Source organism: Camelus ferus, chromosome 10 (genome assembly GCF_009834535.1).
Source record: "Camelus ferus isolate YT-003-E chromosome 10, BCGSAC_Cfer_1.0, whole genome shotgun sequence".
Lineage (NCBI taxonomy): Eukaryota > Metazoa > Chordata > Mammalia > Artiodactyla > Camelidae > Camelus > Camelus ferus.
Window position 1 is genome coordinate 18,154,709 of NC_045705.1, and position 15,892 is coordinate 18,170,600.

General features: G+C 35.6%; 1 protein-coding gene and 1 long non-coding RNA gene across 2 annotated transcripts in view; one reads left to right on the forward strand and one right to left on the reverse strand.

Annotated features, from left to right (window-relative positions):
* Window positions 1-118, reverse strand: part of LOC116666334 — a 623,984-nt gene extending 623,866 nt beyond the window's left edge. Inside the window, exon 1 of the long non-coding RNA XR_004323128.1 lies at window positions 6-118. This is a non-coding gene — a long non-coding RNA (uncharacterized LOC116666334). The remainder of the gene's footprint in view (window positions 1-5) is intronic.
* On the forward strand, window positions 96-15,198 carry ARL14EP (ADP ribosylation factor like GTPase 14 effector protein). The gene is made up of 4 exons (XM_006195078.3): window positions 96-246; window positions 9,168-9,649; window positions 11,405-11,532; window positions 12,557-15,198. Exons 2-4 carry the CDS (start codon window positions 9,224-9,226, stop codon window positions 12,783-12,785), a joined length of 783 nt encoding a protein of 260 aa, XP_006195140.1. The 5' UTR covers window positions 96-246; window positions 9,168-9,223; the 3' UTR covers window positions 12,786-15,198.
* The last annotated feature ends 694 nt before the right edge of the window (window positions 15,199-15,892 follow it).

A 15,892-nucleotide genomic window follows, 5' to 3' on the forward strand; every position in this document is an offset into this window, starting at 1 on the left:
CTCACCTTGAATCATTCGCCAATTCACGCCGCCCCGCCCTTTCCGCCCCGGAGGCAGCCAGGCTCGGTTCCGCTCTAGGCTTCTCTCGGGCCTCTCTTCATGATAGCGCGGAGCCTCTCTAGCCTCGCCCGCCGCCCTCTCGGTGGTAGCGCGGGGAAGAGCTGAAAAGCCGGCGGCCCGAACCGCGCTGCGCGGCTGCGAGTGCGGCCCGAACCACCCTCCCGGCGGAGGAGTGCCGACGCTAAGGTGGAGAGGGCCGGGGGGCGTGGAGACGGGTCCGGGAAGGTGGGGGTGCGGGTGACGGAGGGCCTCGAGTCCCTGAGGAGAGGGGGGCGAGCAGGCCGGACACATGAGGGGGTTTTCAGCTGCTGGCCGGGGCCTCCTGCAGCCGGCCATCCTGAGCGTCCCCTCTCCCTCCGGGTCGTCTGCGGCCCGTAAGGCGAGGCCCAGCACTGTTTCTGCCGCATCTGTCGCCCCTGCGGGCTGTCGCCTCTCTTCGGGAGACCTGGAGCCCTCCAAACTTTGACTTAGGCTTGTCCCGTTTAGACGAGGGCTGTTGTGGCCTAGAACCCCGTCCGCAGCTTGTATCTCTGCTATTTGGTTTTTATTTTTTTAAATCAGAACCCTCCCAGCCCTAGCTGTTGAACTGAGGCCGGATGCTGGTAGTAGTCACTTTTCCATCCCCGTAGCATGAACATGGTAGGTGCTCGTGTGACATTGCCGGTGGCTTGCAACATTCTGATACAGCCGGAAATTAGGGGTGTTATGTTGATGACCACAGGGTTGCGGGGGCAATAGTTGTAGGATCCTGGGCACCTACTCATACAAATTTGGGGAGATTCAGCCTTCTTGGTGTGAGATTCTGGCGATTTAGGAACCTGTATTCATTGGAAAGATGTCAAGTTTCTACTAAGTGCCAATATTGTGCTAGAGAAACTGCAGCTGTAAACAGGACCCGGGTAATTCCTTGCCCTCACAGAGCTTAATATGTAATGAAAGAAACTAACAAGAAAGCCTGTGATGAGTGCTGTGAAAAGGGAAGTTCTTGAAGTTACTCTTTCGCTTTGGGTGATACGGAAAATAGCACCATATAGCTACTGTCTTGCAATAGCTGAGAAGTAATAGAGTACAAGTTTCAAACACAGAGGAAGGACTTATTAATTTGAGTAAGGCACAGCAGAAAGGTGAAGACACTGACACTGTTTTGAAGGAGAAGTTAGGTTGACTGGCACAAGTGGCCAAAGGCTTTCCAAGCAAAGAGGACAGTATAAAGGCTTAAAATGTAAAAGAACTTTTCAAGTAGAGTAGTTGGAGTATGAACAAGTAATGCCATGCTAAAGAGTCCAGACTTTGTTTTCTCGGAAGAGACACGTGTTTTCTACAGAATGGCTTATAGTTCCGTATCAGGGTCACTTACTCAGCACCGATAGTGTTAAATACTGTTGGACAATTTTGACCACATCCAGAATTAAGGTATCATGAAGAAAGCTTTGTTCATTCCTCTTGGTCTGGAAACATTCTCTCAGTTGCTGAAGTTCCTTTTCAGTTCTCTTTGGCCTTAAAGGACCTAAGGAATAGAAACAAATCACAAATGGAGTTTAGGGCCATGAAGAGTTTGCTAAATTGTTCCAAATATGATCTGAAAGTATACTGAATAAAGCATTACAAAATCTGAGGGGAGTGCATTAGGTGAACCTAGAGGAAACCATTAGGACCTAAGTAAGAGAGCTTTATATAAAGTGAAATTGGGTTATTTTCTTTTTTTTTTTTTAATTCATTCAGCAAGTGCTTGTGTGTCTGTCAAATCAGGCACTGTGCTAGGATTTTAGGATTATTTTTTATTCTCTGAAAAACGCCATGGGTATTTTGATAGGAATTGCATTGAATCTGTAGCTTACTTTGGGTAGTATGGATATTTTAACAATAACAATTTGTGGATATTTTATGGATGTTTATGGATAACGATTTATAGATATTCTAACGACTTACTCTTACAGTCGGTGAGCACAGTATCTCTTTGTGTCATCTTCAGTGTCTTTCACCAGTGTCTTACAGTTTTCAAAGTATAACTCTTTCACCTCCTTGGTTAAATTTTTTCTAGGTATTTTATTCTTTTTGAGGCAATTGTAAGTGATGTCATGTTAATTTCTCTTTTCTGATTGTTGTTAGTGTTTAGAAAATGCAAGAGATTTCTGTTTATTAATTTTGTGTCCTGCAACTTTACTGAATTTTTAAAATTAGTTCTAATAGTCTTTTGGTGAAGTCTGTAGGGTTCTCTCCATATAATATAATGTAACTGCAAGTAGTGACAGTTCTACTTCTTCCTTCCAATTTGGATGTTTTTTATGTTTCTTGTCAGATTGCTGTGGCTGGGACTTCCAATACTATGTTAAATAAAACTGTCAAGAGTGGGCCTCCTTGGCTTGTTCCTGATCTTAGGGGAAATGCTTTCCTTTCAGCTTTTCACCATTGAGTGTGATGTTAGCTGTGGGTTTGTTATGTTTGTTATGTTTATGGCCTTTATTATGTTGAGTTATGTTCCCTCTATACCCACTTTTTTGAAAGCTTTGTTCATAAATGGATGTTACATTTTGTCAAAAGTTTTTTCTGCATCTATTTGAGATGATCATATGATTCTTACCCTTTGTTTTGTTAATGTGTATCACATTCATTGATTTGTGGATCTTGAACCATTTGTACATCCATGAAGTAAATCCCACTAGATCATGTAGTATGATCCTTTTAATGCTCTGCTGAATTCATTTTGCAGATATTTTGTGGAGGATTTTTGCATCTGTGTTCATCACAGATATTGGCCTATAATTTTCTTTTCTTTCTTTCTTTTTTTGGTAGTGTCTTTATCTTGTTTGAGTATCAGGGTAATTCTGGCCTCATAGAATGCATTTGGTAGTGTTTCTTTCTCTTCACATTTTCTGGAATAGTTTCTGAAGGATAGGTATTAACTTTTCTTTAAATGTTTTAGAGAATACATATGTGGAGCCATCTGATCTTGGACTATTGTGAGGAGTTTTTAGATTACTGATTCAATCTTAGATTCTGTTTCTAGGAAACAGAATTCTGTCTTCTAGGTTGTCCAGTTTGTTGAGGTACAAATGTTTGTGGTAGCCTGTTATGATTGTATTTCTGTGATAGTGGTTGTGACTTCTCTTTAATTTCTGATTTTATTTATTTGGGCCCTCTTTTTCTTGATGAGTCTGGCTAAAGGTTTATCAATTTCATTCTTTTTTTTTTTTCAAAGAACCAGCTCTTAGTTTCATTGATCTTTTCTATTGGTGGCTTTTTTTTTTTTTTTAAGTCTCTGGTTTATTTCCATTCTGATCTTTATTATTTTCTTCTTTCTACTGATTTTAGTCTTTGTTCTTTTTCTGGTTTCCTTAGGTGTCAAGTTAGATGGTTTGAGGTTTTTCTTGTGTCTTGAGGTGGACATGTCTTTTCTTTGCACTCCCTCTTAGAACTGCTTTTGCTGCATCCCACAGATTTGGAAAGTTGTGTTTCCATTTTCATTTGTCTCAAGGTATTTTTTAATTTCCTCTTTGATTTCATCATTGACCAATTGTTTAGTAGAATGTTGTTTAGCCTCCACGTGTTTGTTTTTTCTAGTTTCTTTCTTGTAATTAATTTCTAGTTTTACACCGCTGTGGTCGGAAAAGATGCTTGATATGATTTCAGTCTTCTCAGATTTATTGAGACTTGTTCTGTGGCCTAACAGGTGATCTGACCTGGAGAATGTTCCATGTGAACTTGAAAAGAATGTGTATTCTGTGGTTTTTGAATGGAATATTCTGTATATAGCTATTAACTTCATTGGTCTAACATGTCATTTGAGGCCAGTGTTTCCTAATTAATTTTTCTGTTTGGTGATCTCTCCATTGATATAAGTGGGGGTATTAAAGTACCCTGATATTGTTGTTTTAATGTCAATTTCTCCCTTTATGTCTCAATATTTGCTCTATGCATTTCAGTTCTCATATATTGGGTACATACATTTTTACAAATGTTATAGCCCCTTTTATGTAATGCCCTTCTAAGTCTTTTGTTACAGTCTTTATTTTTAAGTCAATTGTGTCTGATACGAGTATTGCTATTCCAGCTGACTTTTCTTTTTCATTTTCATGGAATATCTTTTTCCATCCTTTCATTTTCCATTGGTGTGTGTCTTTAAATCTGAAGTGAGTCTCTTGTAGGCAGAATATAAATGAATGTTTTTTAATCCATTCATCTACCCTATGTCTTCTGATTGGAGGTGTTAGTCCATTTACATTTAAAGTGATTATTGATAGGTATGTACTTATTGCTGCTTTTGCAATTCTCTGTTCCTTTCTTCTCTTGGACTCTTCCCTTGTGGTTTGATGATTTTTTCAGTGTTATATTTGGGTTCCTCTCTTTGCATTTTGTGTATCTGTTATGAGCTTGTGGTTTGTGTTGCCACGAAGTTTGTATATTTTGATCTATATTTATAGCAGTTTAATTTAAACTGATTCTTGCTCAAGTTTGAATACATTCTAAAAGCACTACATTTTTACTCCACGTTTTACATTTTTGACGTTATTTTTGGTGTCTTTTTATTTCGTGTATCTTTTCACTACTTATTATAGTTATTGTTGATTTTACTATTGTTTTTTAACTTTCATCCTTGTTTTTAAGAGGCTGATGCAATGCCTTTATATATTTCCCTTCACCAGTGAGGTGTTTTTTTTTTTTTTCTGTTTATTTCTGGTTATGGACTTTTATACTCCACTTAAAGAAGATTTTTTAACATTTCTTGTGAAGCTGGGTTAGTGGTGATGAGCTTCTTTCTGCTTGTCTGGGAAACTTTATCTCTCCTTCAGTTCTGAATGATAACTTTGCAGGGTAGAGTAATCTTGGTTGCAGGTTTTTCCTTGCACTGTAAGTATTATCATGCTAAATTTCTGCTGAAAAATCAGCTGCTTGTCTTATGGGAGTTTCCTTGTATGTGATTAGTTGTTTTCCCCTTTCTGTCTTTAAAATTCTCTTTATCTTTTAACTCTTGCCATTTTAACGTTTGCCGTTTTATATGGTATGTCTTGGTGTGAGTGTCTTCGGGTTCATATTGTTTGGGACTCTGTACTTCTTGGACCTGAATATCTGTTTCCTTCCACAGGTTAGGGAAGTTTTCAGCCATTATTTATTCAAATACATTTCTTCTTCTTTCTCTCATCTCCTTCTGGGACCCCTATAATGCAAATGTTAGTAAGTACTAGGTATAATGCTGGTCAGAGTGACTTGGCTAGAGCAAACTCGTCCTTTCCTGTGTTTAAGTATGATTTTCCACAAAAAAAGGGGGAGGGAAGTAAAGTCATGACTGTCACACAGATATAAAATTAGGAACACGTGGTTTTTGTTTACCTTTTTTTACAAGGGGACTGATAAGGTGTAATAACCAGTTCAAATGACAGTCAAGAGAATAGACACATTTATTGATCAGGAATATTGAAATAAATAAGCAAATGTAAAGGCACAACTGGCTTCTTCCACAGTGGGCCAGGGGAGTCAGTTCTCTACCAGACAGAATATACAAGAAGAATACAGACAAGAATTGCTTTGCATTGCTGTCAGTTACCTACAGTTGTCAGTTGTAGAATAGCTATAGAATAGCTCGAAGGCAGTGAGAGACTCAGAGCTCTCATATAATCAGAATGTGAAACCCCCGAACACTGTGCTTTCAACAGTGCAGTTTTCCATTGAAGCAGGTATTTTTCTCTATACCTATTTTTGTGAAATTTGAAACTCCCTTTCTTTTATAATCTTCCCTAAGTATCAGACTTCCTGGAAGGCATATACGTGTGTGTGTGTGTGTGTGTTCCTTATTCTTTTTTGATATGCTCCACAAGTATATAGAAGATGCTTGGTTAATGTTTTTTTAGTTGAATTATCCAAAGCAGTGCATCTCAAACTGTAATGTGCTTACATATCACCTGGGAATCCTTTTTTAAATGCACATTCTGATTCAGTGGGTGTGGGGCCCATACTGAGAGTCCTCTCTTCTATTAAATTCCCAGCTGATGCCAGTACTGGTTCATGGATAGTAAATAGTAATGTATTTCTATTAAGAAAGATATTAGATAATCATTTCTGGAGAACATAACAGGTAAAGGAAGCAACTTGAAGCTTCTGGACTGTCACTTCAAGAAAAAAATAAATATTAATTGTGGGCCACATTTCTAGAACACAGACCAAAATGAGCAAAAGAAACAGTTGTTAGAAAACAGGTCCAAGGAACTCTACAGCAGAGCTTTAGAGAAGGAGGACAGAAATGAAGACACTGAGAGACAGCAAGGGAGGAGCAACCAGAGGGTGTTAATTTTTAGAAGGCAGGGAGTAACCACTGAAGATGACTGCCTAAAATTGTATACCCCTTGAGCTTTTTTGACTTTTCTTGAGCAGTGCTTGAATATACTGCCTAATAGTAGATCAGGAAGCTAATGTAAGACTTTAAGCATAAAACTGCATGGACACAGTATATATACTTTTATCATGACAGTTTCACTCAAGTGAATGGTATAAGTGTGCCATTGAGTTTTAAGCAGCGTTTAAAGAGTACTGCTTAAAACTGGTGTACTGCACCTGGCGATTTGTCTTCTATTAGAGCATTTTAACTCTTAATTGAGCAGGTCCTATAATTTGTTCATAGGTAGTTCATCTTTCTTTCCGCAGCAAGTAAGGTGGAATATAATGTGAAGCTGACACCAAAGAACGATCTCTACTTACTGGAAGATGCAAAAAAATGCATAGTAAATGAGGTTCCCGGATTTAGCAAATGAAAATACAGGTTGCCCAATTAAATTTGAATTTCAGATAATCAACAGATTACTTTTTAGCAATATTTGGGATATAATTAAAATAACTTGTGCGTTGTCTAAAATTCAGATATAACTGAGCATCTTATCTGGCAACTCCAATAGTAAATAATTATACCCTAACTATGACACCTGAGGGATGGCTTTTTAGAAACTAGTATAATGATGTAGCCGTGTAATTCCTTCAAGGGTTCCTTCAAAAATTACAGTACCCAGAAATGTGCCAAGAGTTCAGAATGGTTGCAACTATTTACCAGAAGGGGATGTTTTCAATGACTGATAGTGTCATGGCTAACTTGTGGAAAAAACAAATTTAACTGTGTACTCTCCAACTAAGAATATAGGTTCATAGTAGCAGTTTAAGATTAATAAAAGAATTTACACTATTGTGGAAAATGGCCAAGCAAATACTTACCAGAAAAATTGATTTACTAGGAGTTAATCATATTTTCAGGTTTCCAAGAGAGCCAGATCACTTAGAAATAAGAATTTGACTTCACTGGCATAACTTAAGAGTCTACTGATAAACTCTTGTGAAATAAGTAATAATTTAGCCAAGACTAAATGAAAGTAAAGGAACAGGAGTCCCCAGTAGCCAAGGAAACAAAATTCTGTAATGGATAATAGTGTATTATTACTGTGGACAGATAGAATTTCTAGAATTTCCAAGCCACAAGATGATTTCTAATCAAATATGGTCAGGGTGCTGTCCAAGTCTTTGAATGCTAAGGAATAGTTTTATGTTAAAAAAAATTACATTATATATTAATGGCTACAAATTGGTGATAGTTACCTACAAATGTAAAGAATCTATGAAATTAATAAGACATTAAATGTTAACAGTTTCTGTGATGTGCTAGGGAAATAGTTGATCAGTTTCCTTCTTTGTGTTGACAGTTAAGAAAAGTCAGGCCAGATTTGTATCCTATATCTGCTAAGGTTTAATTTGGTGGTGGTGTTTTATAACCATATATCTGGCTTTTTCTTTTCCATTCCTTAATTTATCTTAACCCACTTTTCTGTTAAAAGAAATCTAATTATTTGTATTATACAAACCATTTTATCTGATGTGTTGGGAACTATTCTCAGTTAAATTTTAAAAGTTGGTTAAAATGAATTTAAAAAGATAAATATGCTCTGTTTTAATCAGCTTTAAAAATTTTAGGTTGAAATGTTCAAACAACTTAAACAATATTCTATTTTTTAACTTTTTAAATTTAGTATTTTAACTTAAAACATAGAAATGTGTATTTACTCACTATTTTTTGTTACATGAGGCCAGTCTTTGTATATGGTTTGGTCTGATTATGATTTCTCTCTGCAGAAAAATAAATCAGAAAGTATCTTAGCTTTCTATTTTTTTTCTTTTTTTTTTTTTCTTTTATTTTTTTGGTGGAGCAAAGCTTGTAAAAACACTTGGAAAGTTGCAGGATCCTAGACTTTTCCAGTACCCTTCCACCACCCAGATTTCAGTGGTTCACATCTATTTTGAACAACAGTTTTTCTCCTAGTGACTTGTATTTGTTAAATCTTAAGGATTCAACTTAAATTTTGTATTTGTTTTGAAAATTATTTAGTTACGAAAAATTTCAGATAGAAAAAACACAAAATAGTGAAACACTCGCGTGCATGCCACCAAGCCTTACTTCTGTAAATCTCTCTTAAAAGAATCCTCCCTCCTTAGAAGTAAATATACTGCAGAGTTGGTGTGTTACTTTTATGTATATTTTAGCATATATTCATATTGTCATCCATGATGGGGTTTTGATTAGAATCAAACTGAATTTATGAATTCCTGGAGAATTGCCATATTTATCGTCAAACTTCTCATGATTCATTTCTACAGTTATTTAGGATGTCTTTTTTTTTTTTTTGTCTTTCTCCATTAAAGTCTTGCATATCTTTTGTAAGATTTATCTATTTTATAAGGTATCTTACAGTGTTTTTTGTTTCTAGCATGCTTGCTGAATTATCTTACTAGTTCTAATGGTTTGTTGAACCTCTTGTATTTTCAATGTAGGTATTTATATCATTTGTGAGTAATATTTCTTGTCTCTTCCTTTTCAGTCCTTATACTTTTTAATATGATGTTAGATGGAAACTGCTACAGTTTTCTTGTGTAGTTTTAAAATTACAGGGAATGCTTCTCATGTTTTATGATTAAATATAATGTTTACTGTAGGCTTTGGGTAAATACCTTTCTACTGCATTTCTTGCTAAAAGCATTTTCTTTCTATTATGCAGGCGTTGAATTTTATCAAATGTTTTTTGAGTTTCCCAGATAAAAAATTAGCAGTACAAATCTTGGCTCTTCAATGTTTTCTCTAGGGAGATCAGCATATAACCTACTGGAGAGAGATCTCTAGACAAAAATCCAAAAAAGAATGATGGATCCGTGTTCGGTGGGAGTCCAGCTTCGTACCACAAATGAGTGCCATAAAACCTACTATACTCGTCACACAGGTTTCAAGACTTTGCAAGAATTGTCATCAAATGACATGCTTTTACTTCAACTTAGAACTGGAATGACACTTTCTGGAAACAATACAATTTGCTTCCATCATGCAAAAATTTACATTGACAGATTTGAGGATTTGCAGAAGTCATGTTGTGACCCATTTAACATACACAAAAAACTAGCCAAAAAAAATTTGCATGTAATTGACTTAGATGATGCCACTTTTCTGAGTGCAAAATTTGGAAGACAGCTTGTACCTGGTTGGAAGCTTTGTCCAAAATGTACACAGATAATCAATGGAAGTGTGGATGTTGATTCTGAAGACCGGCAGAGAAGAAAAGCTGATTCAGATGTATGTATAGTCATTTTTTTCTGTTATATTACTTCTACAATGTGGGGTTTTGTTTAATTATAAGGAAATCATATTTACATTATTCCATTGGATGCTTGAACAATGCGGGTTTGAACTATGCAAGTCCACTTATCTATGGATTTTTTCAGTAAATACATGTGGTACTACACAATATGTGGTTGATTGAATCCAAGGATACAGAGGGTCAACTCTGAGACTTGAGCATCTGAGCATTTTGGTATCCACAGTGATCGGATCTTGCAACCAATCCCTTACGGATACCAGGGGACGACTGTATGCTAATTAGCATTCAGTGACTTTAAAGTTGAAAGTATAAATATGAAGGGAGGTGAAAATAGTGTTTCTAAATATTTGCATAAACCCAAATTAGATGATAAAGAAAATAGACTTGGGTAAGGAATAACATAATATGCCCAGGATTCTCAAGCTGTAACTCCTAGTGCTAAGACATTAGGGGTGGCTTTTAGAACATTCTGGCAAAGCCAGGACTTAACTGTCTTAGCTTCTTTTGTGATACCAAAGTAACTCAGTGGAATATGCCAGCCAGCAAGGGTCTGAAATGTAGCAGAATGAATTCCCCTTTTTATGAAGAACTTAAAAATTACTACTTTAAAAGGAATTTCAGAAGTGACTTGAAGTAATTGTTTCTTATTTCAACCATTCTTTCTCCTTTGACACTCTCCCATTGTTGTTTGGGTTTATAAGATACTTGTGAATTTCCTTTGCTTCTAGCTCTGAATTCTTACTTGGTAAGGTTAAGGCTAATTTTAGGACTTCCTATGGTCAAAATGCATACATTTCACATTGTAAGTATTTCATATTTTATAACTCTTCCTTATTCACATGCCTACATTTAGATTATTTATTCTGTATCAGAACAACTCAAGATTTCATAAAACTATCTCTGATGTAGATCAAGGACAGGTATGTCAAAGGAGAACTTTTTTATATTTTCTATTTATAACCAATTTATAATTCTTGCTGCTGGGATATTTTACTCAGTTTTCTCCTTTTCATCATATTAGTAAACCAAATTAAAAGATAATTAAATTTTAGATTATATATAGCACTTTCCTTTTGTTATCCCCTCAAAGACGTATCTCCAGGACCCAGTGTTATCTTGAAGTTCTTACTAGGTACTTACTGCTGTCACTTCAGAGGTCTTCTCCACTTCATTTATCCATTGCTAACGTGGAATGTATCACACAAGCCTTATCCTCCTCCCTGCCAGGTAACGAAATTAAACCCTTAACAAGCAAAATTTTTGTTTTATCAAAGCTTTTAAAAAAGATTATAATACTGTTACAGAACTTGAAACCACATTACTTCTCTGCTTTTAAATATATATATGGAATATATATATGGTAGAGCCTTTTCTTAAGGATTCAAGATTATTACTAGGAACCTCTGCTTTGTGCCATTGGGTTGTACAGCAGTTTTTCTGCCTTTCCCCCAGCTTTTGCATTTTCACATGCCTGTCCTCCTCTTCTCCTAATATGCCAGAGATTAAAGTTAGATAATGAAAATACTATAAATACATTAACCAGCGAACTTTGAATATGGCCCACGGCCATATAAACTTTGTTACACTTGGGCTCCAAAAAAGTCTGTTTTGTAATAAGTTCCAGACTCTTCCAGGTTAAGGAATAATCTGGGTTAATAATAAGTGAAATATTAATCTATTTATGGTCTAATATCAAGATTTGAGTTGATAATTTCTTTACCTTTTTTCAGGGAAGAACTGCTAAAGCTTTGAGGTCATTACAATTTGCAAACCCAGGAAAGCAAACTGAATTTGCTCCAGAAACTGGTAAAAGAGAAAAAAGAAGGCTTACAAAAAATGCGCCTGCTGGTTCAGACAGGTAGCCCATGTGTTACTTATGGCATATGTTAGGGTTAACCTGCTACTTCAGATCTGTGTTATTTTCCTATCTTTCTCTTAAGTTTTGAATTTTCTGGTTAGATATTTTAAATTCAGTTATCTGAAATTAGTAAGATCCTCTGAGGGCCTCATAAAATTAAGGCATCCCCTTCCACTCTAAAAATTTGTTGCTAAGAAAGTATCAGTGAAATGAGCAAGATAATATTTTTTGCACAAGAATTGAAATAATTTAAACATATCACTATAGGAGGCAGCTAAAAAATAAATTTTATGAGAATGTGAGATTGTGTTTTTTTTAATGTCTGAAATAGAAGCATTATGGCACAGTCAACAAAATGAACAAGAAAACTAAATTGTTTAGAATTTGACTTTTTAAATCGAGCATTTCTAAAATACAAATTGACAAAGAAATGTTAGTGTAGTCATTCAGAATTCTTTTCTGCATATGCCTTTTATTCCATCTGCTAAGGTTTTCCAGTGAGTCACGTTAACTGTTTTTAGGCCAGATTTGCTAGAGTTCATTAAAGAACAAGAAACAGATTAATTGCAGTATAAAAAATAGTTGGGTAGTACACTGTAATACAAATGAAACTATATTCAGAAAGCAGTAAAGAGATTGGTAGCTAAAAAAAAAATGTACCACTATTACCTAGCCTTTTATTTATTTTTTTTGGGGGGGGTAAGGAGAAAATAGTCTGAATGCATATGTTTATTTTTTGGACACAGTACTTGTCCATTCCTTTGGATTTGTCTCAACACTTTAGAGCGAGGTATTTTCTCACATAGAGTTCATTAACTGCTAATTGTAGAGTTGCCTTGAGTCTGGTAAGCCATGTACCAATTTGGCAGGACTTCATCCCTAATTCAAAACATTTTAATCTCCTTAATTTTTTTTATTATCTTATTCTCAGTTAAATATTCATAAATAATAGTGTGACTATTCATAAATAACAGTGTGACTATTCATAATAATAGTGTAACTTACCTTGTGTTTTATTTTACAGACAAGTGATCCCAGCGAAGAGTAAGGTCTATGATAGCCAGGGCCTCCTGATTTTCAGTGGAATGGACCTCTGTGACTGCCTGGATGAAGACTGCTTAGGGTGTTTCTATGCTTGTCCTGCCTGTGGTTCTACCAAATGTGGAGCCGAATGCCGCTGTGACCGCAAGTGGCTGTATGAGCAAATTGAAATTGAAGGAGGAGAAATAATTCACAACAAACATGCTGGATAATTTGTGGTATCAAATTATAGGATCTTTAAAGGTCTATTCTCTAGTTCTAGAATTCTGTCATGTTTAAGATGCATTTTAAAGTTGATTGCCAAATGACAAAAATTTGAAAACCATCTCAGCATACACTCAGCATGCACTGAACAGTTGCTTTCAAGGTGCTTTAAGATTCATTATTTGATGTAAATTTAGATAGACTGTTTATTACTCAGCAGTCAGCTTTAAGCCCGTCTGGGTCAGTATAAATAAGCAGGGTGTAGGGAGTCCTCCATTAGCACAATTCACAATTCCCATGTCCACAAATTTCAATGACAATGAATTAGTTAAATAAACCAGTCCCCTAACAACACAGTTCAAATTTCAGTTGCCATAGTATGTTAACTGAGTAGTTTCGTAAAGTACACACTTCCCTGCTAGCTCTTAAGTCCACAGATCACCATGTGAGTAACGTGCTTCGTGATCAGTAACCAGTCACGTTACTTCTCTCGGATTCTGCTCATGACTAGTGACTGCACATCTGTTACTCAGTTCCCTCACAGACAGCAAAGCCCTTAGTTGTGTTGTCTCCTTGTCCCCCCCGTGGCGTTTTTGACCAAATGGATAGAAGAATTGGCCAGCAAAGATGAAAGTGCAGTGAAGAAATGAAAGTGCTGATGCTAGAAGTGAGATCTGAACTGAACGCAGTTGAAGTAGTGGAAAGATCACTGATCACAGGCATGCTAACCCTGCTGCTTTTCTGGAGCCTCTAAGTAGGCAGCTGGGGGAACTTAGAGAAGGCAGACTTACCGTAAACGAGGAAGAATGTGATGAAAAGGCTGAATGTGCCCCAGAGAAGGTGACAGTAACAAATCCCACATAAAAGGAAATTACAGAGCTACTTCAACATTGAAAGCACAAATAATAAAATGGGGGAAGCTAATCTAAACTTAAAGGAGTATGACAGATTGCAATGGTATAGGAAAAATGCTTGCCTGTTATCATGAGTTACTTAACAAAAAGGCGCAAGTACTGTCAAAGTACTCTTGATTAGTTTTTTAACAATGAAATAACTGTCTAATGTTTTAAATTACAGTGTACTAAGTACTTTTGTTTTTACAACTTTTTAATTTTCTTTTACATTTATAACTGACAGTTTTTAATATATTGACAGATTTTTCAAGGTCACAGAACAATAATAATTATTTTCCCCATTAATTTAGATTGCTTTGAATGGTCCCACACTACTGTCCATGCAAGGCAAGGACTGCCTACAGGTGAGGACAGTGCCCACTTTAGGAAAAATTAATCAACACTATAAACCTTTCATTGTTTAGACCTTGCATTCTTGGTGGAAATTTGTTTTTGGTGGCAAAAATCTTATTCTGTGTATAAGGAGACATATATCTTTTAAGTTTAATAAGATGTTGACTAGGAGTAAAAGGACTAAAAACAGCTCCTTAATGAAGTAATATGAAGAAAGGTGGAGAAACACTGGTTGAGACAGAGTATAAACTATCTGGAAATGAATTCTTGATGTTGGTATTTGTGTGAGTACCCTTTGAAGGATGAGGGTGAATGATAACTTTCGCTGCTCTTTTTTTTTTTTTTTAAAGACAGCTACCTGCCAGTCTGTCTAAAATCTTTTTATCATCTAGGGACATGGCCCCTAAACTAGGATTTTGTTTTGTTTTCCCTAAATATAGTACTTTAGTTTAATCACATGAGCTTTTAGCAATTTGAAATACTTTCCAGTTTTATTGAATTAACCAATAGAGGTTTATTTGTACTCCTGTATACTTTTGGTATCTGTTTAAAATGACTGGTTTTACTTTGATGGAATGCCATCTTCAGCCATGGAATTAAATGTCATTTTTAAGTTATAATTGTTCACTGACCTGGTTATTAGAAGTATAGTTTATCAATTCCTATCCATATGTTTCAACAGAGCACTGGCAAAAAGAATATTTTAGCTTTATATACTTAAAGTAGGTGCTAGATTTTTTTTTCCTGAATTAAGGAAATATTTTATTATAGAGGATACGAATACAGGCTCCCGCTTTTATCTGAACTTCTAGGTTATTAGACCTTCTTAGTTGCATTATTGCCATCATTTTTGTTTAGTACATTGCTTAAGCTCTTCATAGGGACAAATTAAAATCTTAGATTTTTTTTGTTTTAAGCAGGAACATATGTTCAACAAAATAAATGACCTTAACATTCAAATTGTTATATCTCAGTATTCCTTTGTAGAATACTTGTTATTTTTCAGAGATGATGATAATTGTTTCAAGGGAGATTTTCTTGAACAATTTTGCAAATATTTGATCATTATGCCTGTTTAGGAGACCAAACTTTCAGTGAGCGTGCAAAATATTTACACAAAAAGGTAAATCGATTTATAGTAGGCTGTAATAAAAGCTGTGTTTCAGAAAGATTACATCACCAGTCCACTTCCTGTTTCCTTAACATAAAATTACAGAAATACAGAATACAATGAAATTGTCTAGATCCTTTTCATATTTTACGTAAGTATGATTCAAGGTGGCTGAATTATTTTAGAATGCTACTAATCTAAAAAGCAAAAATAAAAATTCTATAAACACATAACTTTGTATGTCGATCCTGGTTGAAAAGTTAAGGCCACAAACATTGGTCTTATACAATGGTACACTCACAAACGTTGGAGTAAAAATGCATGCATATAATTGAATAAAATAACTGGCATCCCAGTGACCTTTTTCCCAATTGTCTTTTACAAGTATAAGAAAAGAGCTACTTAACCTTTGGAATATTAATGTATGAGATTCTTCTATTTTTAAAATATTATGTCTAGTTCTGTGTAACAAGCTGTGCTACAACCTGCCAGTCTATTCTAAAACTGCTTTCCTGGCATGGATTCAACTAAGTAATTTTAAACAGATGTATTTTGAAACATGTACTTATATACACACACATATAGTGTGATTTATTAATTCAGAGACTATAACTTATAGTAAGTTCTAGCATGGTTCTTAACTTTATGGAGGTCAAAGATCCCTGGTGAGAAGCTGATGAAAACTGTGCACTATCTCCCCAGAAAGATGCGTTCCAAGCATTCACAAATATTCCATGTTCAGAGTCCCTGAACATGT

Excerpts from the sequence above, each read along its gene's own strand:
- ARL14EP (XM_006195078.3), top strand. The coding sequence starts at position 9,224 with ATGATGGATCCGTGTTCGGTGGGAGTCCAGCTTCGTACCACAAATGAG. Across the intron at positions 9,650-11,404 it reads GAAGAAAAGCTGATTCAGAT|GGAAGAACTGCTAAAGCTTT; the intron begins GTATGTATAGTC and ends ACCTTTTTTCAG. Across the intron at positions 11,533-12,556 it reads GCGCCTGCTGGTTCAGACAG|ACAAGTGATCCCAGCGAAGA; the intron begins GTAGCCCATGTG and ends TTTATTTTACAG.